The 26,804-nt window shown below is 42.3% G+C and overlaps 1 protein-coding gene across 3 annotated transcripts in view; it reads right to left on the minus strand.

The window, feature by feature from the left end:
* Window positions 1–210: 210 nt before the first annotated feature.
* LOC105511012 (chromosome unknown open reading frame, human C20orf196) overlaps window positions 211–26,804 on the minus strand; it is a 120,251-nt gene continuing 93,657 nt past the window's right edge. For all 3 annotated transcript variants that reach the window (XM_011941016.1, XM_011941017.1, XM_011941019.1), the window contains exon 3: window positions 211–1,620. In XM_011941016.1, the coding sequence (XP_011796406.1) occupies window positions 1,181–1,620 (440 nt within the window). In that variant the 3' untranslated portion in view covers window positions 211–1,180. The remainder of the gene's footprint in view (window positions 1,621–26,804) is intronic.

Consider the following 26,804-nt stretch of genomic DNA (forward strand, 5'->3'; position numbering starts at 1 on the left):
CAGTGCAAACCTGCACTGGCTATTTAAAGAGCTCCCTGGTGAGGAAGGGCTCAGGCCTGGAGGACAGGGACAAGGTGGCCAAGAAGTCCTGCTCTGGACAAGCCTTTGCAAATGGAGCTCAGGGTATTGGAGGCAAGGACAGGGCAAGAGTGAGGGGCCAACCGTTCACAAGGTGACAGAGGGTACAGGCAGGCAGAATACAAGAGGAAGTAGGGCCCCACCTGGGCAAAGGATTATTTATTCTCTTCAACTACAACTTGACAAGGCCACATGGCATCAGCCTAGCGTATCATAATAGTGCTTACATATACTGTGGTGGGTGGTGCACGTTTGTTATCTTCTCACCTTTCACATTTGCGATCTAAGAGACAAAGAGATTTTTTTTTAAATTGTGAATTTTAGCTGTTATTTTAGATTGTCCAAATGTTCCCTCCACACCCAGTTAGTATGATAAAACACGGATTTCTAGCTTTGGAGAGGAGGCAAGGGTGTGATCAAGATGTGATATACTTTTCTAAACTGTATTTCAATCTTTATATTATTTTAGGACATGTATTCTCACTTACATGGTCTCAGTTTTACAACTTGATATAATTCCTTATACCTGATACAGTGTAGAGTTTTGTATCCTTCTAAAACCTCATCTCACAGAAGCATGTTCTCTCAGGTTGAATGCTCCCAGAAGTAGACTCTGAGTCAAGGATTCAGATATAAGAGGTTTATTCAGGAAAGGCTCCCAGAGACACCAGTAAATAAATGGGAGGAGGACAGGGAAAGGGATTAAGCCCAGCAAGGGTGTGATTTCATGTAATGTCCCAGCCTCAGGCTGATCTCAAGGAAAGGGAGCTCTAGAGCATAAATTATGCCTCAGAGAATGTCCTTCCTTGAGGCAAGGGAGCTGGGCTTTTGACTCATAGCCCAGTCAGTCAGTGGCCTTGGCCAAGGGGAGTGGGGGGTGGGGTGACCATGGGGACAGAGAACTCCCAGACCCTGCTGGCTCTCCATATGGGCTGACTAGCTCCAATACGAGGTCACAGGTGCCAGCCTTTAACCACAAAGCACTTAATTGGGATTGGGCACACAGAGCTGGCCAGAGACCCTAGGGGATCTGGGTGGCCACCAACAGTGCTGGCCATGGCGCAGCACCTCCATTACTAGCCTGCACACTGCCCGGCACCAGTTACAGGTCTTTCATTACATTCTGCTGCAAGAGGAAATGAATAATATCTTTTGACAGTCCTAGGTTTGGCTTTTCATCATTCAGAGATATACTTCCTTCTTCCAGTGGGTAGAAGTGGGTGTCCCTGGAATGCCTCTGTAAGACTGAGCAGCCATCCCGGTTGAAGATGACCCGGGCCATTTGAAAACTGCGGAGAGCATACTTTTGGCTCTCCTGGCCTCTTAGTTGAGTGATTTTCTGAGACAGGCACTTGCAGACAGACGCAGAGAGTGGGTTCACAGAGCCTGGCTGTGGATGGCCAAACATTTCATAGAATCTATCCAGGGATTTCCGAAGGCCATCATCCTCTTCCTTCTCTGACTGGCCTTTCACAGCAGGGTCAAGCCAGAAGTTCTCAGAGGCCCAGGAGTTACTGTGTTCTGTATTTAGGTTACTGGTGTCTGCAAGACAAAACATATTCCAATACTCAAACACACAATCAAAAATATCAGAAAGCAAGCCAGGAGCAGATGATGTCTATTTTCAGTTCAACATGCTTACTGCTCCTGAGAAACTGGCAATGGGAAGAATCAGCTGGTTTCAAAACCTGTTCTCACCATCCGGAGGTTATGCCACTTGCTTGCTCACAACAAGAACATACTACTTGTGTGGACCAAGGATTCTTAGCCCAATGTCCCTGTATAGAAATTCAGGGTGCCTGTGAACTTGGATGGAAAAAATACACATATGTATGTAGTTACTTTCACTAACCATAACCTGAAATGAAGCATTTCCTCCCATGATGAATGTAGGCAGCAAATCACAGTATTAATAGTAGTACCTGTTAACTTTGTCACCAATAGATCTCAGCTGTTACAGGAAAAACTTGGGACTGTAGTGCCCACCCCCAAACTGGGAAGGTGCTGAAAGACCAAAGAATAACATGGGCAAGTCCAGCTTGATGAGTAGATGAGTTTATTAGGACTTATAAACAGGGCCCTCCTGGATGGCAGCAGGATAGCTCCAGAGATCTGTGCGTGTGCATGATGGGACAGTTTTCCTTGGTAGGTTCTCAGATTCTCTCCAGGATATCTAAGTTTTCAAGGACACCTACTCCTCAGCTGGGCACCATGGCCTTGGCTCACTGCCCAGCCTTCAGGGTTCAAGCAGCAGACATATACTCTTTTTTTTTAAATTTTTTTATTTTTTTTGTTGAGACGGAGTCTTGCTCTGTCACCCAGGCTGGAGTGCAGTGGCCGGATCTCAGCTCACTGCAAGCTCTGCCTCCCAGGTTTACGCCATTCTCCTGCCTCAGCCTCCCGAGTAGCTGGGACTACAGGCGCCTGCCACCTCGCCCGGCTAGTTTTTTGCATTTTTTTTTTTTTTTTTAGTACAGACGGGGTTTCACTGTGTTAGCCAGGATGGTCTCGATCTCTTGACCTCATGATCCGCCCGTCTCGGCCTCCCAAAGTGCTGGGATTACAGGCTTGAGCCACCGCGCTCGGCCGACATATACTCTTAAGTAACCTGGTGGGGGACCCATCACACTACAAAAACTATTTTCACATTATATAGTATGTTGAAGGTGTTTAAAAATATTTACACTATCACTATGCTATGGACTGAATTGTGTCCCCACAAAATTCAAGTGTTGAAGCTGTAACCCCTACCATGACTATATTTGGAGAGAGGGCTTTTTAGGAGGTAATTAAAGTTAAATGAGGTCTATAGGTAGGATCCTAATCTGATAGGATTGGTAACCTTATAAAAGGAGGAAGAGAGAAGGAGATTTCTTTTTTTATTTCTATTTGCAAGCACTAAGGAAAAGCCATGTGAGCACACAGTGAGAAGGTTGCTGTCTGCAAGCCAGGAAAGGAGCCCTCACCAGAAGCTGACCATGACAGACCCTGATATAAGCTTTTGAACCTCCTGCTCTTGGACCTCCATGACAGACTCTGATATAAGCTTTTACGCATCACTAGCTTTGACATTTCCCTGCCCCTACGAACTCAATCAGTAGCTATAATATACATATCTGTACTTGCCAATGCTGAAGGAAGGTGCATGGTGCAGTGGGTGGAGCTTTAGGAAAGTAGGTAGGATTTTGCTTTGGGTGCTAATTTTGCTACTAGCTGGAAATGACACCTTGGACAAGTCATACAACCTTTCTGGGCTCCAACTTTCTGAACTTTAAAATGAGGATTTTACTAAGCCATCTTTCTTCTAGAATGTCTGTGGTAATATAAAGAACAGAGAAATAGATTATCCGAAAGTATCAGCACATTCTAAAAGAATATGGACATGTGTTCTTTGAGTCACATGCAGGCCTACACACAGACAAGCATTCAACCATTCAACGCATATTTATAGACAGCTGATATTAACGCAACTCATTACAAGTTGTTGAAGATATACAGATGGATGCTGAAGACCATGTCCCTCATCTAAAGTACTTGGAACCTAAGTAGGAAGAAGAGACATTGTTACAGACATTACACAACTGAAATATAGTCACAGCATCATGTACATAGATATGAAATGATGTAGTGACATTAACTGGGACACTGTGGACTCAGTGGAGACATGCAGTGCAAGGGTACCAGAATGAGTGTATGCTCCCTCTTCAGAGGAGGTGTCCTGAAATCTTATTCTGAAAGGACCATGGCAATAGAGAAGCAGGGCTGATGAACAAAAGCCAAGTGGCAAGAAGAAATAGAAACTAAATGTCTCCATGGCTGGTTCCAGTTCTCCTCCTCTGCCAGCTGGCCTTTCTTCAGTAGCCTGAGAACCAGCCTAGAGGCTCAAGGAGAGAGAGAACTCAAAGAGTGGCCAGGGGGGACCCAAAACAGAGACCACACTTTGTAAAGAATTCGATAGCAGGGGCAGTATTTCCACTACACTAGTTTCCAGAAAGCTTAAAGCTATGTCCCAGGCCCCTCTTTTTTTTTTTTTTTTTTTTTAAAGAATAGTAAAGAAACTTTCCTTGACCTTGCTATGCCCAGAGCTTCTGTCCAAGTTCTTCCCAACAATCCTATCACTGGACTGAAGCCTCCAGGATAGGTGGAAGGGGAAGGAGGCAGATGCTGGTCTCTTTCTGGTCCTGATGGCATAGAAGCAGCAGGAGAGGAGTTCTTGGCCTGTTCTCTTCAGAAGTGCCAATTTTGTGAAAACCAAGGAAGGACTGAGCTACTGTCCCAGACTGAAGTAGGCTAAAAACAGCCATGACAGCCAAACAGAAAATTTTTTTTTTAAACTGCATCTTTTCATTGTAAAGCACATTACTGGGGCAACTGGAGAGCTGTGAATGGGGTCTAAGGATTAGACAGTAGTAACGCATCACTGTTAATTTCTTGGTTGTGATGATTTTATTGTGTTTTAGAAGAGAATGTCCTTGTTTATAGAAAAATCAGGAGTGGTGGCCTTCAGGTGAGCAAATCTCAAATAATTCATGAAAAAGGGCTCTTTGTTTTAAAAAATTGTTGTAAAAAATTAAAACAAACCTCTGCGGGGACAGATGTTAAAACTTCCTTTGGTGGCCTACTTTAATATCAAGCAACTGAATAAGAAGCCTTAGCTTGGGTAGTTGCCTAACAAATCATGTTGCTGTTAGAAAGCTGAAGGGAGAAGGAGAGGGAATGGGATCCCGTGATGGCAGGATGACGGGTCCCTTCCTCCCTTCTTCCCCGCAGATGACTTTGTCCTGGGTAGGGGTTGGGGGTAGTGGCTGGAAGATAGAAGCTGGGAAGGGCCAATGGGGTGGGTGGGAGAGAGCGGGGGATCCCCAGCAGCAACACTGGGAAAGTTGAACCCCCGAAACTGTCCACTTACACAGAAAACACCAAGCAACATGGCACGTACTTGCTAAGTAAATGGTCTTAAGTAACTCCATTACTTACTTAATGACTTACTAAGTAAGCCATTACTTAAATGACCATCAAGTAAATGGTCAGCGTGCTTTGATATGCAGGATTTTAAATTTTCATCTGTGTTTCATTTAATTTAAAAATTTTGAAATCCAGTGTCCACAAAAGAGCCTAAAAGCTAGCTGTCTCCTATATTTTTCATGCACATGTCAGGCAGTCTGCCCGTCGACTTCAGAGAAACAACTCTTCCCCTTCAGAAGACCAATGACATACAGGTTGAGTCATTTGCTATGTCAGCTCTTTTGAACACTGCCTGCAGTCCATTTCAGTCTTTGATTTCCTTTTAAAATCTGCTTTACTACCAACTATAAAGCCTCCTCTCTAATCATGAGGCTGCTGTAGCTTTTTGGATGTCATCTTTTCTTTCCCAGCAAATAGAGCTAATTGCTCTTCCTTTCCTGATGTGCCCATGTGTGGAAAGAAAGATGGGTACTAGTCAGTTCCTGCTCAGTGATGCATCCTCACAGCTACATTCAAACCCCACCTTCTTCTCTCTGTTGGTGTATTCCAACCTTGTAGAGCTGTCAAAGGGGGATAGCAAGGTCTTCAGGGAGAGTCAAGGGATGCTTTTGTGTCAGGGATCGCAAAGTGCTACTCACATTTAGTGAGTGGGGTCAAGGATGTAAACATTCCACAGTGCACAGGACAAAGAATGGTCCTTCTCCCAAATACCAATAATGTCCCTCCACCCCTCATCCCTCCCCTGGCTCAAAGGATGGATCTTGAAAGGAGTGGGAACTCAATGTTGAATCTTGCTGCACTGTAATCTTTGATTTGCCTTGAGCTCCCTAAGAGATTTTGCTGTTGGTCCCCATTCCCTGCACAGCACCCTTCTTGCTGGTACCTATTCAAGTTACACATTTACCCTTCTCAAACCTTGAGATGGCTCTTTTACCCCACAATGGTTGAGGGGAAAAACCACTGGCCCTGGTCCCAATGATTCCGGTATTATTTAAATTGAATGGAACTTTCCTTTTTATTTTAATATATTTTCCATCATGAGTAGGATTTCTTTAGAAATTAGAAGAAGAAAAAGAGGAGGGCAGGGCTTGATATCACAATGCTTTTGCATGCATCCAATTGTTAAATTTTCTCTTTGCCAACAAGAAAATAGATAACATACACACACTTCAGATTCCTTTTGAGGTGAAGTCTTACTCTGTTACCCAAGATGGAGTGCAGTGGCATGATCTCAACTCACTGCAGCCTCCACCTCCTGGGCTCAAACGATCCTGTCACCTCAGCCTCCTGAGTAGCTGGAACCACAGGTGCATGCCACCATGCCTGGCTAATTTTTTGTATTTTTGGTAGAGATGGGGTTTTGCCATGTTGGCCAGGCTGGTCTCGAACTCCTGGCCTCCAGTGATTTGCCCACCTTGGCCTCCCAAAGTGCTAGGATTATAGGCATGAGCCACCACGCTCAGCCTGATACTTGAGATTGTTACACACCTAAAAATATTTTTCTATCTTTAGGAGTTGTAGGTGCTTATTTGAATTCCGAAGACGGTCAACTGGCATGGAGCACTTGAGATTAATGGTTGTGTTCTGCGAGAGATGCCATTAGCCTTTAGAAACCCAGATATCTAATGAGGGATTCTTCCAGAGAACTTTCCATGGCTATTTCTGTGGTTCATAAATGCACAGCAGGGTTTCATCTCTATGAAACATTTTTGCCTTCAACTGTAACAGGTTTCTACTAAATAGATTTGATATTTAGAATTCTGCCTTCTGCATGCATCTGAATCAATAGCCACCCACCCACCCTGCTTGATTTGTCCAGAGTTTCTTTTACTAGCAACTGCTGATTAAGAGGACCTATGTATGGTTTCAAGGATGTTACAGAGCTGAAAGAAATCCAAGAATTTTTTTTATTTTTATTTTTTTGAGACAGAATCTCACTCTGTCGCCTAGGCTGGAGTGCAGTGGCGCAATCTTGGTTCACTGCAACCTCTGCCTCCGGGGTTCAAGTGATTCTGCCTCAGCCTCCCGAGTAGCTGGGACTACAGGCGCCTGCCACCATGCCTGGCTAATTTTTTGTATTTTCAGTAGAGGCGGAGTTTCACCGTGTTAGCCAGGATGGTCTCGATCTCATGACCTCGTGATCCACCTGCCTTGGCCTCCGCAAGTGTGAGAATTACAGGCGTGAGCCAGGGCACCTGGATTTTTTTTTTTAGATAGGGTTTTGCTCTGTTGCCCCCAGGCTGGAGTGCCATGGCACAACCAGAACTCACTGCCTGAGCCCACCTCCCACCTCAGTCTAGAGTAGCTGGGTCTACAGGTGCACGCCACCACATCCAGCTAACTTTCTTGTATTTTTTGTGGAGACGGTTTCACCACGTTGCCCAGGCTGGTCTGGTTTCAAACTCCTTAGCTCAAGTAATCTGCCCGCCTCGGCCTCCTGAAGTACTGGGATTATAGGTGTGAGACACAGCACCTGGCCAAGACTTAAGTTTTTAAAAATGAAAAAGTACCAGGATTTCAGGAAAGAAGGAGTATGTGGCTTATTCAGTTTCCTTCTATGCTGCTTGGATGGGAAGCTGTCCCTTTTTCAGGGCCCTGCATGGCACAATCCTAAATTCCCAGGCCCTGCTTCCTTGGTTGGTCTGTTGGAGGCTCCCTGGGCTTGTGTGGCTCTAAAAATAGTCATGAGTCCCCTTTAAACTGATGTTCATAATTGACTCATATGTTTAAAACATTTTAATTTGGCCGGGTGTGGTGGCTCAGCACTTTGGGAGGCCAAAGCGGGTGGATTACCTGAGGTCAGGAGTTAAGAGACCAGCCTGGCCAACAAGGCGAAACCCTGTCTCTACTAAAAATACAAAAATCAGCTGGGTGTGGTGGTGGGCGCCTGTAGTCCCAGCTACTCGGGAGGCAGGAGAATCACTTGAACCCGGGAGGCAGAGGTTGCAGTGAGCCGAGATTGCACCACTGCATTCCAGCCTGGGTGACAGAGTGAGACTGTCTCAAAAACAAACAAACAAACAAACAAAACTTTAATTTACAAATTAAATTGCAAATGGGAACATAAGATTTGGTTTAGACTCAGGTGAGTAGCAATACCAGTAAACTTAAATTACGTAACTTTTTGCAACCAGAAATCCTGTAACACACTGTATAGTAACAAGTGTTGGCATTATCAGTTGAACTGTAAATATAAAATGCTTCTTCCAATTAAAAAATAAAATTAAAAGAAAACTTTTTTTTTAAAGTCACAGGCATGAAAAGAACAAGGTGAACAGGGAGTAGCAGGGGATGTTCTGGTCATCATTGATGACTTATCAGCAACTCTTGATGCACTATTCATCTTATGACAGAAGTCAGACTTCAGAAGCCTTACCATGCCCTGGATAAGGTGGCTTCATGGGTGACACTACCATTTTAAGTATACGAGGGGCCATGGGCCATGGATCTGGGCTAGGCTGCATCTTCCTGCTCCACACGTCACTTTTTTCTCCTTCATTCCTTCTTCCTTCTTCTACCCACTCACTACAGCCACCCATTTCACTCTCCATGGAGAAAAGGAGGAGGGAACAGAATCATTGGGTGAACAAAATTCAGTCCCACCTCCAGCCCAGCCCTAAGGGCTGCATGAAAGTCTGACTAGCACCTACTACTCGTCTGTTTCACTGCCTCCTTCATAAATCTGGCTTCTTTCCTGAGCCTTGAAACAAACTTCTCTTTAGAATCTTTGCACTTGCTGTTGCTCTGCCATCGAACATGCTTGCTCCACATATCACCTCCTCTAGGTCTCTGCTCAGATGTTACTTTCTCAGTGAGGGCTTCTCAGTCAGAATGGGCCAGGTTATGCTGCCTAACAAGTAAGCCCCAAATCTCAAGGGCATTAAACAGCAAAGGGTTACTTCTCAATACCCAGAGATCTGTGTCATACTACAAGTATACACATATATAAGTAGATCTGTTCATCCTCACCCTCACTCCAGAACCCAGACCAACAAAGCAGCTACTATCTCAACATTGCCTAGTGACTATAGCAGAGGAAAGAGTATGGGGAAGCCAGCAGTGACTGGGAAAGCTCTGTTACTTCTGTTCATATTTCACTGGCTAGCGTGAAGTCATATGGCCAAGCCTGATTTCAAAAGGATGAGGATGAAAGATTATCCTGTAGGGAGAGGCAGAGAATATTGGTGAACAATAATTCAGTCTACCATACCTTTCCTGGGCACACTGTTTCAAATTGCATTTCTCATATTCACACTAGCCAAGAGTTAGAAGCAACCCAGCTATCAACAGATAAATGGATAAATAAAATGCGGTTGGCAGGCCAGGTGTGGTGGCTCATGTCTATAATCTCAGCACTTTGAGGGGCCAAGGAAAGTGGATCTCTTGAGCCCAGAAGTTCAAGATCAGCCTGGGCAACATGGTGAAACCCTGTATCTACTAAAAATATAAAAATTAGCCAGGCGTGGTGACATGCACCTGTAGTCCCAGTTACTCAGGTGGCTGAGGCACAAGAATCTCTTGAATGTGGGAGGTGGAGGTTGCTGTGAGCCAAGATCATCCCCCTGTACTCCAGCCTAGGTGACAGAGCGAGACTCTATCTCAAAAATAAAATAAAATGTGTAGGTATGTGCACACAATGAAATATTATTCAGCCTTAAAAAGAAAGGATACTCTGACACATGCTACAACATGAATGAACCCTGAGGACATTATGCTAAGTGAAATAAGCCAGTCACAATAGGAAAATACTGTATGATTCCACTTAGATGAGATACCTAAAGTGGTCAGATTCATAGAGACAGGGTTGGGTGCCGTGGCTCACACCTGTAATCCCAGCACTTTAGGAGGCCAAGGCAGGAGGATCACTTGAAGCCAGGAGTTTGAGACCAACCTGGGCAACATAGCAAGATCCTGCCTCTACAAAAAAAATAAAAAACTTAGCCACCATGGTGGTGAATGCCTGTAGTCCCAGCTACTTGGGAGGCTGAGCTGGGAGGATCACTTGAGTCCAGGAAATCAAGGCAGCAATGGACTATGATCACGCCACTGCCACTGGACTCAAGCCTGGGTGGCTGCACAAGACCTGTCTCTTAAAAAAAAAAAAAAAGTCATAGAGACAGAAAGCAAAATGGTGGTTACCAGAAGCTGGGGAGAGGGGAAAAGGTGAAAATGCAGATTTCGTGTTTAATGGGTATAGAGTTCCAGTTTTACATGATGAGTTCTGGAGACTGGTTGACAACAATACAAATGAACTTAGTACTACAGAACTACATGCTTCAAAATGATTAAGACTTCATATTATGTGCATTTTATCACGATTTTTAAAAATTACATTTCTCCCACTCCCCTGAGTCTTGGCTATTGCTATCTCCCTTCCCTGCCTTATATTTCTCACAAAGCTAATATCTAGAGTCCCACTCATAGCTTGATTGCCTTTCTTGGGTTTCTGTGTTCTGCTAGTTTGAAGCCTTAGTAACTTAAGGAGGAATGCTTCTACCAAGGAATGCAATTTTATCATAGCAGAAGTGGAGGCTGGGCACTGTGGCTCACACCCGTAATCCCAGAACTATAGGAGGCCAAGGCGGACAATCACTTGAGCTCAGGAGTTCAAGACCAGCTTGGGCAACATGGTGAAACCCTGTCTCTACCAAAAAAATACCAAAAAATATAAGGCCAGGCACGGTGACTTGTGCCTGTAATCCCAGCACTTTGGGAGGCCGAGGTGGGCAGATCACTGGAAGTCAGGAGTTTGACACAAGCCTGACCAACATGGTGAAACCCCGTCTCTACTAAAAATACAAAAATTAGCCAGGCGTGTTAGAATATGCCCGTAATCCCAGCTACTTGGGAGGCTGAGGCAGGAGAATCGCTTGAACCCGGGAGGCAGAGGTTGCAGTGAGCTGAGATAACGCCATTGCAATATAGATTGGGCAACAGAGCCAGACCAGAGCAAGACTCCAACTCAAAAAAAAAAAAAAAAAAAAAAAAGAGGAAGTAGAAGTGAAGACTTTGCTACTATGAACAGGCAAATAAAAGGAAATAACAGGTGGTTGCAGTGCCAGCTAGGGTGTTTATCAAAGATCACCCCGAGCAACAGAGGCAGGGGACATAGTCCAGGGAATCCCAAGGGGCAGGTTAGTAGGTGACAGCAGCCCAACCCTGGCCACAATACTGAGGGTATACTTTACATGAGTAATAAAAGTTTGGATCACTGTGCCACCTGAACAACCCAATCAGTCAAAGCTTTAGATTAAGGAAAAAACAGATAACCGTGGCCTTGTAACTATTCTAATAAAAGGTCTTGAATGAAAAACAACAAACCTAATACCACCTAAATACACACACACACACGATTTGTTTATTATTTATTTATTCATTTTTGAGATGGAGTCTTGCTCTGTTGCTTAGGCTGGAGTGCAGTGGCTCCATCTCAGCTTGCTGCAGGCTCCGCCTCCCAGGTTCACGCCATTCTCCTGCCTCAGCCTCCTGAGTAGCTGGGATTACAGGCGCCCGGCACCACACCCAACTAATTTTTTGTATTTTTAGTAAAGACGGGGTTTCGCCATGTTGGCCAACTCCTGACCTCAACTGATCCACCTGTCTCAGCCTCCCAAAGTGCTGGGATTACAAGCATGAGCCACTGAGCCCGGCCAATTTGTTTATTTTCTAACTTCTCCTACTCAAGGATTTTTGTCTCTCTTGTTACCTGCTGTTCCCCCAGGGCCTAACACAGTGTCTGGCATATTTGGCCTAACACAGATACCCAGCATATTTAAAAATGTGGACGTTTTTATTTGATGAGTTTTATTTTCACAGGCATAACAAACCTTTAATACACAATAGACCTCTTTCCTGTATGTTTAATAATTCCAGAGCCCAGGAACTTGGTACATTTGTGGAATGAATAAACAAATGAATGAATGAAACAAAGGTTAACCACTTCCGAAGGAGAAACATAAGCAACAAAAGTTAAAAGTATGAGTAGCCAAACTCCTCTCTAGTCCCAACACACAAACTACTCGGGGATATTTCCTAAAGACTGACATAGTTCAAGGATTGAAAAAAAGAACTTTATAATAGCAATAAAAGTAAGGAAGTCTACACAGTCTAACGAAAGTGATTTGAGGCCAGATGCAGTGGTTCACACTTATAATCCCAGCACTTTGGGAGGCTGAGGCACGCAGATCACTTGAGGTCAGGAGTTAGAGACTAGCCTGGCCAACATGGAAAAACCCCATCTCTACTAAAAATACAAAAGTTAGCTGGGAGTGGTGGCATATACCTGTAATCCCAGCTACTCAGGAGGCTAAGGCAGGAGACGCTCTTGAACCCAGGAGGTGGAGCTTGCAGATCACACCACTGCACTCCAGCGTGGGTGACAGGGCAATACTCTGTCTCAAAAAAAAAGAAAGAAAGAAGGAAGGAGAGAGAGAGAGACAGAAAGAAGAAAGAAAAAAGAAAGAAAGAAGAAAGAAAGAAGGAAAGAAAGAAAGAAAGAAAGAAAGAAAGAAAGAAAGAAAGAAAGAAAGAAAGAAAGAAAGAAAGAAAGAAAGAAAAGGTGATTTGAGAGACAGAAAGAAGAAAGAAAAAAGAAAGAAAGAAGAAAGAAAGAAGGAAAGAAAGAAAGAAAGAAAGAAAGAAAGAAAGAAAGAAAGAAAGAAAGAAAGAAAGAAAGAAAGAAAGAAAGAAAAGGTGATTTGAGCAACATAATGCATCTAGTGCATCTAGATCTGTACACTCCAATACAGCAGTCAGCCACTAGCCATGTGTAGCACTGGGCACTTGGAATGTAGCCAGTCTGAATGGATCCATAAGCAGAAAATCACACCAGATTTCAAAACCTTAGGATGAAAAAATAATATTGTATTAGTCCGTTCTTGTGTCGCTATAAATAAATACCCGAGATTGAGTAATTTATAAAGAAAAGAGGTTTAATTGGCTCATAGTTCTGCAGGCTGTACAAGTATGGTGCCGGCATCTGCTAGGCTTCTAAGGAGGCCTCAGGGAGCTTTTATTAATGGTGGAAGGTGAAGCTGGAGCAGGCATGTCACACAGCCCAAGTAGGAGCAAGAGAGAGAGTTCTACACACTTAAACAGCCAGATCTCGTGAGAACTCACTCCCTATTTTGAGGACAGCACCAAGCCATGAGGGATCCACCCTCATGGCCCAAACACAATACTACTCAGGGATATTTCCTAAAGACTGACATAGTTTAAGGATTTTTTAAAAAACTTTATAATAGCAATAAAAGTAACGAAGTCTACACAGTCAAATGAAAGTGATTTGAGGCTGGATGTGGTCCCAAATTAATTAATTTAATTTTAATTAAATCAAAAACGCCCCCCCCCCACCAGGCCCCACCTTCCAACACTGGGGATTACATTTCAACATGAGATTTAGGGGGGACAGACATCCAAATGATACCAAATATTTATCTCAGTAATTTAAAAATATCAATTACATGTTAAAATGAAAATATGTTGGATATATTGAGTTAGATAAAATGTATTATTAAAATTAATAGTTTAGGTTTTTGTTTTTTCTTCTTTATGTTTTAAACTGTAGCTACTAGAACATTTAAAATGACCTGTGTAACTCACATAATATTTTTATTGGACAATGGCTGGTGTAGACTTCTCTTTTTTTCTGTCTTTCTTTTTCTTTTTTTTTTTTTTAAGGAGACAGGGGTCTCACTCTATTACCTAAGCTAGAGTGCAGTGGCATGATCATAGCTCACTGTAGCCTCGAAGTCCTAGGTTCAAGGGATCCTCCCACCTGAGCCTCCTGAGTAGCTAGAACTATAGGCAGGCACCACCATGGTGCCCGGCTAATATTTAAATTTTTTGTGTAGAGATGAGGTCTCACTGTGTTGGTCAGGCTGGCCTCAAATTCCTGGGCTTAAGTGATCCTCTGGTCTCAGGCTCCCAAGTAGCTGAGATTACAAGTGTGAGCCACCATGCTTGGCTAGACATTCTTTATAGTTCTGGTTTAAGAAAGCTTTGGTTTCAATAATCTTTCCTGAAGGTTTATGTTGAAGTTCTCAGAAATCAGGTGGCATTCGGATGGCAGCCATGTTGATTTATGCTGTGCTACGATGTCCCTCACTGTTAGAGAAACACGAGATGTCCATACTGGTTGGTCTGTGTGCTGTATTGTCCTCCTTGGCCAGCTGCCCCTGGAGACCACGCCTGCGAAGAAGCAAGGACCAGTCTTCCAAAGTGGCCCAGTTGTCCCTTAATTACAGGCTGGGATTAAGTGCCTGTAATCCCAGCACTTTGGGAGGCCCAGGCAAGCAGATCATGAGGTCAGCAGTTTGAGACCAGTCTGACCAACATAGTGAAAACCGGTCTCTACTAAAACTACAAAAATTAGCTGGGTGTGGTGGCACGCGCCTGTAATCCCAGTTACTCGGGAGGCTGAGGCAGGAGAATTACTTGAACCCAGGAGGTGGAGGTTGCAGTGAGCCGAGATCTCACCACTGCACTCCAACTTGGGCAACAGAGCAAGACTCCAACTCAAAAAAAAAAAAAAAAAATTAAAATTAAAAAAAGCTGGGAGTGGGAAGGCAAGTCATCCTCAGACAGACCAGGCCGAGGAAGAAAGCTACTTCAGGGAGGGGAAGCCCAGTGCTAGGTGCAGACATGAGAATGCCCAAGAGCCTAGTGAGAGGTGGTCTGGAAGGTGCAGAGAATCCTTACAAGAGAGGAAGAAATGGGGTAGGCTCTGGAGGGCCTGGGGGCTAGGCTAAGAAGCCAGGTAAACACTTCTGCTAACCTTTTAACTTCAGGCATTCCTTTCTATAAAAGTGTGCTCTTACTAGAGGGACTGGTACTCACTAGAGTGACTGGAAAGTTTGCCCAGGACAGTCCTGGTTTAGGCCTGTTGTCTCAGTTAATTATTATTATTATTATTACTATGATTATAGAGGCGGGGGTCTCACTACATTGCCCAGGCGGGTCTTGAATTCCTGGGCTCAAGTGATCCTTCTGCTCCGGCCTCCTAAAGTGCTGGGATTACAGGCATGAGCCATCACCCCAGCCTCAGTGAATTATTAATAGCACCACTTTTCACTTTCTAGAGGGCCCTTGATCACACAATTCATTACATGTATACATGCATGATTACACATACGCAACCTGGTGCTGGAGGAGTGGGGCTGATACACCTGGGTTAACAGTGGAAAGTTCCTACCACACGGTTATGTCCCCGAGGGCTGAGATTTGATGCTGGAAATCATCCCAGTCCATGGTATAAACAATAAGGTATCTACAGACTTTTGCTTTTGGCTAAACTTCCATGGATTTGTCCTATGATGCTCCAAGCCCATCCTCCTTTCCTTTTCCCTGTTTTCACTACTGGCATTTCTCCCACTTCCTAGCTGTACAAACCTTTTGGTTACCGTTCAGCAAGTGAGCTGGCCCTGATTCACTCCGACCCATCGGCACCTCACTTGAGTTCTCTTTCTGGTTTAGTCTGGCTTTTCCCTATTGCGTAATAACACCAGGGTGGGAGTTCTAGGGCACCTTACATCCTATTTTATTAATCTCATAAAATTAGTGACAGAAAAACAATAAGCTTAAGCTTCCTTTTTCCTGATAGCAATCCTGCCATCCACGGTTCATATATTTTAGTATTTGTAACTGTTCCTCTAAAGGACAAAACCACATCCTCACAAAGTGAGAGTGGGTGGATATCACGATATTTAATCCAAATTAACATTTCAAAGGGATGGATGGTTTGGTCAGGTGCTTTTGAAACCACAGTTTCTGTGCTTGTTTATATCTGAAAGTTCAAACTGGATGGATCACCCAGAGGGCAAGTGGCATACGCTATCACCCTTCATCCTAATGACAAACAGATGCCATGAGCAGAGGACGGGGTCCTCTAAGAGGCCACCACGGAGGAATAAAATGAATGCCGGAAAAAAAAACAAAGACAGGTATGATTAGTAAATAGTTCTAAAAGGAGGTGCCAGGGCAATTTAATAAGACCAATGTTCTGATTTGTAAGCAATCTTCTACTTTGGCATTTCAAATTTTTCTTGAAAAATTCAAATGTTCTAAATACAGAGAACTATAACACCCAAGCTCACACCACCTCAAATTGGCAACTAACACACTGTCCTATTTGCTTCAAAATTTTCTTCTTATTAAACATTTAAATTAAAGTTGACTGTTTTTTCACAGATACTATAGGTTAGCGCAAAAGTAATTGTGGTTTTGACATTGACCAAAACTACAATTACTTTTGCACCAATCTAATAATTTGATTGCTTCTAGCCCTTCCCCCACTTTTAAAAAATTAATCTCAGCTCATTGCAATCTCCGCTTCCCGAGTTCAAGTGATTCTTGTGCTTCAGCCACCCAAGTAGCTGGCACCCAGCTAATTTTTGTATTTTTAGTAGAGAGGGGGTTTTGCCATGTTGGCCAGGCTGTTCTCAAGCTCCTAGCCTCAAGTGATCTGCGTGCCTCAGCCTCCCAAAGTGCTGGGGTTATAGGCTTGAGCCACCGTGCCCAGCCCCCAGCCCATTTTTCATCATATAAATATATGCACACATACACACACATATATATGTATCCATATGCAAGAGTGTTGCTTTGTGCGTGGTAGTCATTTTAACTTTCAATACGCAAAGTTTTGCATTTTGTTTTCAAAATACAAAGTTTTGCATGCTACTTTATGATTTTTTACCTTTAGCCATTGTTGATTATGTAAAACTGCTTTATAGTATTCTAATATAGGAACATGCTACATTAGTTTTCATCCATTCTCTTCCTGATAGATAGGTAGGCTGTATTTAATTTTTCGCTATCAGAAATAAGGCCTCAGTGAGCCTCCTGATACATACCACCTTGTGCATATGTACCAGGAGGAGACTTTCTCTGGAAATACATCCAAAAGTAGAATTATGGAATCGAAGGGAATGGGCATTTTCAACTTGACTAGATCCTGCCAAATTGCTCTCCAAAGTGGTTGTACAATAACAATCACACCCCCACCAGCAGTGTTTGGGTTTTCCCGTTTCTCCACATCTTTGCCAAATTCTGATATTGTCAGACATTAAAGTTGTATCTCCAATTTGGGTTTGCATTGCCCTGGCAACTCATATGGCGGGGATGCTTTTCGTACAGTTAGGGGCCACTTGCGTTTCCTTTTCTGTGAACTGCTTATTCATATTCTTGACCATTTTTCTACTTTGTTTTTTCACTATCTCTTTTTAATGGCATACAAAACGAATTACAAAGAAAACATTTTTCTTTTTTATAAAAACTTTAAATAAGTTCTTATAAAAAACTTATTTCTTTTTTAATGGCATACAAAACGAATTACAAAGAAAACATTTTTGTCTGATTTCTCTTTGATTAATCTCACAATGAGATTATTCCCGTCTTTTTAATGACATACCCAATGAATTACAAAGAAAACATTTTTGTCTGATTTCTCTTTGATTAATGTCACAATTGGATTATTCCCATCTCTTACATGGAAAGCGATAAAAAGAATGTGAGGGTGGAACAAGGACCTCCTGAGAAGCCACAGGGTTTGTTTTGTTTTCTCAAGCAAAACAACCCTCACAGCGTCGGCTTGTCATTACCAAAAGGTGATACTGGTTTCCTATTCTATTTAATAAAGAAGTCATGTACGAAGCTGGATCCAAGAGCACGGAAAATATCCGGCTCTACTGTGTCTTATTTTCCAGATAAGAAAATTGAGACCAAGACTGAGTCTCCAGAATCACTGTGTGAAGGGGTTGGCAATTAGAACACAGAAAAGGTTTATCCGCTCATTAATTTTCCTCATTCATATGATCTTCATACCAAGACATGCAATAATTAACAAAAAAGAAATAAAAACCCTAATGTGATCTTCATATGGCCATCATTTGACATCATTAGAACCCGTGCTAGTGATGACGGGCTAAGCAGGGGAGTTCGAGGGCTTCCCTAAAGGATTCAGATAGTACAAATTTAGGAACTATTGGCTTACGGCATAAAAATGACTAATAATCCTCTGTCTTCTTTTCCATGAAATTGAGGCTTACCCTGAGGCTTGTTTTAAAACAGCGTGGTTTTGTATTTTGCTTAGGAATAACCAAGTTAAAGGATCACTTTATGGCTAGAAAAGCCATGGAGGATTATCTGGGTCAACTCTCCCACTTCCTGGACCTTGCAGCTTGATCTGGAATAAAGCTATGATTCCCCTGATCCCGTCCACGTGTGGGGAACAGCTCTCAGGAGGCAAAGCTGTCAGACAAGAGAACCGGGGAGACAATTTCCTTCAGGAGCCATTTGGAGCCAGGAGCGTCACTGAAACACTTAAAACAATCATTCAAGAATGTTTTTTCCCCAGCGGTTTTTAACTTTCATTTCACACAGGAGGTTTCAGCAGATTTGTTTCATATCCTTGCCTAGATGGTAAGCAGCACTTGTGAGCAGAGAGGAAAAGAAATTGAGTTGGATCTTGGTTGCTACGGCAACATCGCTATTTTGATTATGACTGTTTACTGCGGCCCAGTTACATTAAATGTGAGCAGCTAATTAAGATGATGCTTCAAATGTCAACCGTACCTGGAAGAAAAATATAAGCACTTTAAAAATGACACCAGAGTGTTGCTTGATGCATATTCAGCAGAGAGATAATTCCCCGTTTCCTGGGGAAGCAGAAACCTGATCCTTTTTCCTTCAAGAGGAGGCTGTGGGGCCTCCCACAATCTGTCCAAATCAACAAGTCAGTATTTGGTAGTTTTAAGATTTAAAGAGAAACAGAACAGGATTCCCACCAAAACAGAGCCAGTTTCAGTGCTGACATTTGCAATAAGCCTTTCCCAGAGAAGGCAACATCTGTAACAGATGAGGAAGTCTGGCGCTTTTCTATATGCCATAGAATGTTCGTTAGATGTGGATTTTTGTAAACAGATTTCACTCCATATCAAGTCGACGTTAAGTATATCTATGAAGTCAGAGAATGGATTGTAAACAAACACACTAGAATGTACTGATACAGCCGAGCGCTTCCCCTTTAAAGTGATCACCCCAAGGGCTGAGCTCTTATTTGTAAAATGACTTCGCTCAGAACCTGTTGGAGCCCCTTAGGAATCATCTTCACTCCCTCTGGAAGCTCCTTCTGAACGTCCTCATTGGTGACAAATCTCCATCCTCAGGGGACAGAATTTTCTTTTTAGAAACTGTCAAGAGGCATGAGGAGTGAAATCTGTAAATAAGGTAGGTGATCAAGCAGGATAACATAGCCTGGGGTGAAAAGCTAGGTTTATCTACAAAATAAAATTGATTTTCTTATATTACACATGCTGGTTCTCAAAGCAGTTCTGGCAAAGGTATTCTAACATCAGTTCTGTGCAATGCAGGCAACACAGTTTTACTTTCAAATATGTTACCTTGTAAGGTAGGTTTAAGTTCTGGCCTTTGCAAAAATTCATTGCCATAGATCAGAAATCTGGTTTTGTCCCAAGAGAAGAGATGTCTGTGAGCATGGACTTGGGACGAAGCCTTGAGTTTGAGTCCTAGCAAGCCCTTTACTGGCTATGCGATCCTGGGCTAGTTACTTTACATCTCTGAATCTCCATGTCCTCATCTATAAGATGGGGATAATAACAGCTCCTACCTCATAGGACTCTTGTAAGGATTAAATGATTTATTAGCATAAAGCCCAGCACATAGTAAGTGCTCAATAAATAAAAGATATTTTATAATTATTACCTTAGTAACAAGAATAGTACCCAAAGCAGAGTTGTTAGAGTATTAAAGTACTTGTTCTTTAACATCTGGGATTTTTCAAAGTGAATAGTGAATGCTTCTATTAATATATGTCTGGCCGGGCACAGCAGCTCATGCCTGAAGCTCACCACTTTGGGAGGCCGAGGCAGGCGGATCTCCTGAGGTCAGGAGTTCGAGACCAGCCTGGCCAACATGGTGAAACCCCATCTCTACTAAAAACACAAAAAAAATTAGCCAGGCATGGTGGTGTGCACCTGTAGTCCCAGCTACTTGGGAGGCTGAGGCATGAGAATCGTTTGAACCCAGGAGGTGGAGGTTGCAGTGAGCTGAGATCGCACCACTACACTTCAGCTTAGGTGACAGAGTAAGACTCCATCTCAAATATATATATATATTTGTCTACTACACAATGATAGACATTGTATTAAAAGGAAACTCCAGACAACAAGCATTTATTTGTAACTGGAAGGAACATCAACCTTACCAATAGCTACTGCCCCATCCTGGCATCAGAGCTGAAGGGATGAATCATAGTGAACATTACCCATCTCAAAGCAGGAGGACTATGACTATACAGAGGTCCCTGGTGCACCCTCTGCAAAGTAAACATGATCCTAGTGTGGGCAGAAACAGCAGGTGCCTCGGTGTGTGGGAGTGTCAAACACAGAAGCCCAGGCTGGTGGAGCCCTCCAGCCATCCCCAAGCACATCCCTCCAAGGGGGACCAGCACCAGGATGTGGGTGGGACTGAAATGACTCAACCTCCAGAGAGCCTGATGGTGGTAGTGGTTTTTGTAAGTTGATGACAGCTATAAATCAAGTAAAGAGCTTCAGGAAGAGTTTGAGTTAGTAAATACACTGAAGAAGGAGAAACAGGCAGCATTAAATATAAAACAAAAGACTGTGAAAATAGGCGGAGAAGATCTAGAGTTCACAGAATGACTGCTGGTTGAGTCAGAATCGCAGTGCTGAATCAAACAGGCAAGATGAGAAGGAAACACAATGAAATCAGTTATAGGAGATCATTCTCAACACCCATACCTCCCATTTACACTTGAGTTTAAGGAGAGCAAAGCTTTGAGCCTTCTCTCCTGAAGCACGTAACATTGGAGAACACAGAAAACTCACAGAAACTGGAAAAAAGCCACAAAATTTAAAATTTGCATAATACAACTTATGCAGAAAAGGAATATAGACAGAAGAGAAGTGAAAACTGAGGCTAAGTGACAGAGAAAGATGGTTTTGGGATGCATTTGTGTTGGGAGATTTTCTAACATGAGTTATTAAGGGCTAGAAGTGAGGCACACAGGAACTGAATTTCCACCTTCGCGAGGATACCTCTAGTGTGGTCACGGAAATAGTTACTTATTTTTGACAAAATAATATGTGGACAAGATATTCTGAAAATCCTTCCTGTTGCCAAACATCTAAAAATGCTGGATAAAATATTTTTGAAAAATCTTTTAAAATGCATGACTGAGCTGGTAACAAAGTAAGGAAAGCCTCTAGAGACCAAAAGCAAAATGAGAATAGAAGTTCTGAGAGGTCAGCAAACCCTGAGCTAGTGTCTAGACCCAGCCCGTCGGCTTCAATGTCCACACAGGGCTCAGGGCACAAAGCCCATGGCATGGTGGGGGCGCCTAACAAGAAAACACCGCATAAAGCTGAGAGCTCTGAAGTTACATCCCCAGAGAAAAAGTGAACCAGAAAAAAAAAAAACGCTTTGTAAAAGGTTATTGTAAAACAAAACAAACAAAAACTTGTCTTGGCCTTGGCTCTGGGTAGAGAGAGAGAAAAAAAGAAACATCTGCCCCAAGATTTAACCTGATAAAAGGAAAAAAGAAAAAGACAATTTATCATGAGCCGGAACTCACATGTGTTTGTGCTCAAATTGGAACTATTTTTGTGGTCTATAAACCTCCAAGCCAGGTTATTTATTTTAATATGGTTCCAGACTGACATGCCCTCATATGTCTAGTGAAAGCAAGTGTAAACCTTAGACGGATGTACTCTCAACCAAACAACAAAAGAAACCCTCCACACAGGGTTCCATTGAACATGAACTCAAAATGCACAGGGGAAAAAAATCTACCTTTACTGAGTGGGAGTAAGCAAAAAGAACTAGCAAACAAGACCCACAGAGGCTTCAGACATTGGTGTTAACGCAATCAGGATATAAGGCAAATATGCTTAATATGTTAAAGAAATAAAATAGGAAGTTGAAAGTTTGAGTAAGGAACAAGAGACTACAAGAAATGAACAGGTAAATGAGAAAAACAAACAAAAAGCACAATGAAAAAATGTTAAATTACAGAAAAAGAAAAATTACAGTAATAGGCATTTATACCTCAGCAAATAGGTAAAACAAGACTAGAGTCCAATGGAAAGATAATTAGAAAATGAAATCAGAGTTGAACATATTAGTTATAATTTAGCATAGAGAGAGAGAGATGGAGAAAAAAAATAAGAGATATGGAAGTCAAAGTGAGATGGTCCAACATGCATGCAATTGGAATTTCAGAAACAGCTAACAGAGAGAATGAAGGAAAGGCAATGCACAATGAGACAATGAGTTAATGGGTGGGAATTTCTCCGAACTGATAAAGCACAAACCCTCAAATTTATTAATCACAATGTTCTGTAAGCTAGAAGGCAATGAAACAAGACCTTCAAAGTTCCAAGAAAATAATTACCAACTTGGGGATGTGCAGTGCAAGGCAATGGTGAGGGAGTTAAGACATCAGTCTGGCCAGATCAACCAAAATAATAAATGTCATAGCCAGACTGCCCTTATATCCAAAGCTCATTTTCTAAAAGTGCTTGAAATAGACAATATTCATATCACTTAGGCTGATGTACAGTAATTTTATCTGAAGGTAGAGGAAGGAGCTACATACAATTTCAAGGTTTTCTATTCCTTTGGTGACACGTCTGTTTAACTCATCAAGGTAGTCCAGCTGTCCTTGAAACAGTATTCCAATGCTAGACCTTGATCTCAAATCACATGTGATCATCTTAAAAGTACAGTTCACCTCGGTCGGGTGGGGTGGCTCACGCCTGTAATCCCAGAACTTTGGGAGGCCAAGGCGGGCGGATCACGAGGTCAGGAAATCGAGACCATCCTGGCTAACACGGTGAAACCTCGTCTCTACTAAAAATACAAAAAATGAGCTGGGCGTAGTGGCGGGCGCCTGTGGTCCCAGCTACTCGGGAAGCTGAGGGAAGAGAATGGCGTGAACCTGGGAGGTGGAGCTTGCAGTGAGCCGAGATGGTGCCACTGCACTCCAGCCTGGGCTACAGAGCGAGACTCGTCTCAAAAAACAAAAAAAGTACAGTTCATCTCCATTCTACATTTTGTTTCCGAAAGTTTCATTCCATAATAAGCTAATTATGCAAAATCATTCAACTTCAAAGTTGTTCTAGGTTAGTTTTATAAAAATTGTAAAGGCTATTAATGTTTTGTAGACAATGTTCTTTCTCCAGTCAACTATTTCCATTTGCTTTTTAAGTAACTTTATCTTCCTAACTCAGCTCATGCGTGCTGCTCTACTAGCCTCTGCACTGCAATACTGAGTGTGCAGCCATTGGCCCACAAACGAAGATGTCTATCTCTTTTGGAAAAAAGGGAAAATAATTATTTCTACTCTTTCATGATATTCACTCTTTGAAGAGATGAGAAAGAAGCTGTTTAAGCTTAAAGCAGTTAAATGTTCTTTTAGTCAATAAATTATGCCAATCATAAGATAAACAGAGGCAGAAATTATGAGTCATGGAGTTATTACTGATAACATTTACTGCCTTATTAACATTTTAGAATTTTCTGTTATCTAAGGTTCTCCTTAAATTTCATTTCACATATAAATGCATAAACCTAAAAAGGAATACAAATTTGAAGGATGCTATGAAGAAGAAAAAGAAACAGAAAAATAACCTAATTACACTGGTCTTTCTGGATGACTAAATTTTTTTGACATCTAAGTGGCAAAACCTCAAATGCATTTGAAACTTTAGCTCCTAATGGGGACCCCAAAACACCCAGGCACACAATACATCTTTCATGCAAATTTCTGTTTTTCTATATCTTGATCTAGGCAGCGGTTATGTGGGTATACACTCACATATATGAAAATTCACCAAACTGTAACACATAAGATTTATGTACTTTACTCTACATAAATTGTATTCCAATTAAAAATATATTTATGTATGCACATGCACGTGCGCACACACACACACACACACACACACACACATTCCCTGTTTTCAATAAGTTATGGATGTGGCATAGAAATTAAGCTTTTTCAAAAGGATTTCTAGATGGTTCTCAAGTTCAGCTAGGTTGGTAACCACTATCCTAAGGCCACTGAAACATGCCTTGAATAGACATTCAGTAAATATTTGTTTCAGTTAATGGATAAATGAATGAATGAATGAATGAACAAACTAATAAATATTTTTTATTTATGGTTGTAGGTGTTCCATTGACCAAAGCCAGAATATCCCTAAGAATATTAAAAAAATAAAAAAAAAAATAGCAATCCCGATAATGTTCTAAGCACTTTAAATGCCTTACCTTATTACATCTCACAAAAACCCTATTAGGTAAGTTGATTCTTCTGGGTTTTTAGTTACAAACAACATAAATCACTTTGGCTGCCTGAAGCAAAAAGATGTATTAGGAAACATACAGTTGACATCATTGTTAGGAGGGCTAAGAAACGGACTTTAGGCCTAGCTTTTAGGAATTACTCCTCAGGCTGGGCGCGGTGGCTCACATCTGTAATCTCAGCACTTTGGGAGGCCTAGGCAGGCAGATTGCCTGAGGTTAGGAGTTTCAGACCACCCTGACCAATGTGGTGAAACCGCCATCTCTACTAAAAATACAAAAATTAGCCAGGCATGGTGGCATGCGCCTGTAGTCCCAGCTACTCAAGAGGCTGAGGCAGGAGAATTACTTGAACCTGGGAGGCGGAGGTTGCAGTGAGCTGAGATCGCAGCCTGGGCAACAGAGTGACACTCCGACTCAGGGGAAAAAAAAAAGAGGAATCACTCCTCAAACCACTCAGCAGAACTGAATGGCCAAAGGCGCTGTTGCCTTGATCACTGAATGTGGCACATATACACCATGGAATACTATGCAGCCATAAAAAAGGATGAGTTTGCATCCTTTGTAGGGACATGGATGCAGCTGGAAACCATCATTCTTAGCAAACTATCACAAGAAGAGAAAACCAAACACCGCATGTTCTCACTCATAGGTGGGAACTGAACAATGAGATCACTTGGACTCAGGAAGGGGAACATCACACACTGGGCTTATCATGGGGAGGGGGGAGGGGGGAGGGATTGCATTGGGGAGTTATACCTGATATAAATGATGAATTGATGGGTGCTGACGAGTTGATGGGTGCAGCACACCAACAGTGCACAAGTATACATATGTAACAAACCTGCACGTTATGCACATGTACCCTAGAACTTAAAGTATAATAAAAAAAAAAAATAAATAAAAAAAAAAAATATAAAAACCTAGAGAATTAGGAAGCTGCTGGTTCAGATGTTGCTCCAAACTAACAATCTGGAAGCTTCCCAATAAAAAAGCTGACTGTTAAATCAGGACACTATCACTACAGTGACTAGTTCCAGAACCATGCTGCCTCTGCCACTATCCACACCAGCAAAAAATGAAGGTCCTATGTCCCATCTCTCATTCCACACAATCTAGGTCTGAATTCAAAGGTTTATGGAAATGCATTTGGTTAACAAACCCTGAACACTAGCTTCAACAGATTCTGGAAATGGAAAATTTCTACTCTCTGTAAGATTAAAAAAAAAAAAAAAAGTCAAGCTAAAAGGGGATTGGAATAGGTATTGAGTGGACTAATCGATAGATTCACAAATTATGAAACTGAGGCACAGAGATTAAGAAACTTGTTTAAAGGCATGTAGCTAGCTAGTTCAGTGGCAGAACCAGGATTCAAACTCAAGAAGTGTGGCTCCAAAGACTAATAAAGCACGTAAGAAAATAACAATATGGTGAACAGGCAAGCTCATGGGGATGAAGTCTCTAGTCATGCATACTTTTGCTCATAAATAGCAACTTCTAATTTACTGTACTCAATTATCCTGCTATCACCTCTAGGAATTAAAAGTCTCACAGTTTCTCATTCAAAGTGCAAACAGATGTCATTAATTTACTTGAGCATTTTATTCTGGTCTAGAAAGTGTTCTCAGTATTGTGGGGGTGCAGGGGCAACCTGAAAAAGGTTCTTCCACCAAACAGTGACTGGAGACATCCATTCCCAGGCTTCGATAACCACCTCCAATTCCCAGCTCCTCACGTTAGTTCCACGGCACAAATGAAAAGAATACTTAAAAGTATCCTGAAGTTATTTTAGGACATCTTACTGGAACATTTTAATGGAACATCTTACTAATCCTACATCAACAAAGTTTGGGAAGCTATGTTGGATGCAATAGAATGACAGTTATTTAGCCTCTGCTTTGGAAAGCTGACCATTCTATAAGCTTTTATAGTCTAGGGAGCTTGAGACTAAAGCTTGTAGTGTAGTCTGTGTTATCTGAACCTGTACTTCCACACATCTGTGGTATACTTTGGTCTGCTTTTCTATCTCTTTCTCTCTCTCTCTTTCTCCTTCTCTCTCTCATCTATCTAATTTATCCATTCATCCATTTCTCCATTTACCCATTCATCTCTCTATGACCCAGATATCAGAATAAAAACACTAAACTATATCAAAAATAAATATATCAATATGTATAGGCTAAAGCTGGAGAGGAGTGAGAAGGGTCAGTTTCAATCACAGGATAGAAATGTTGAATGTGGCCGGGCACGGTGGCTCAAGCCTGTAATCCCAGCACGTTGGGAGGCCGAGTAGGGCAGATCACGAGGTCAGGAGATCGAGACCATCCTGGCTAACCCGGTGAAATCCCATCTCTACTAAAAAATACAAAACAGGCCGGGCGCGGTGGCTCAAGCCTGTAATCCCAGCACTTTGGGAGGCC

Source organism: Colobus angolensis, unplaced genomic scaffold (assembly GCF_000951035.1).
Source record: "Colobus angolensis palliatus isolate OR3802 unplaced genomic scaffold, Cang.pa_1.0 Scaffold197, whole genome shotgun sequence".
NCBI lineage: Eukaryota > Metazoa > Chordata > Mammalia > Primates > Cercopithecidae > Colobus > Colobus angolensis.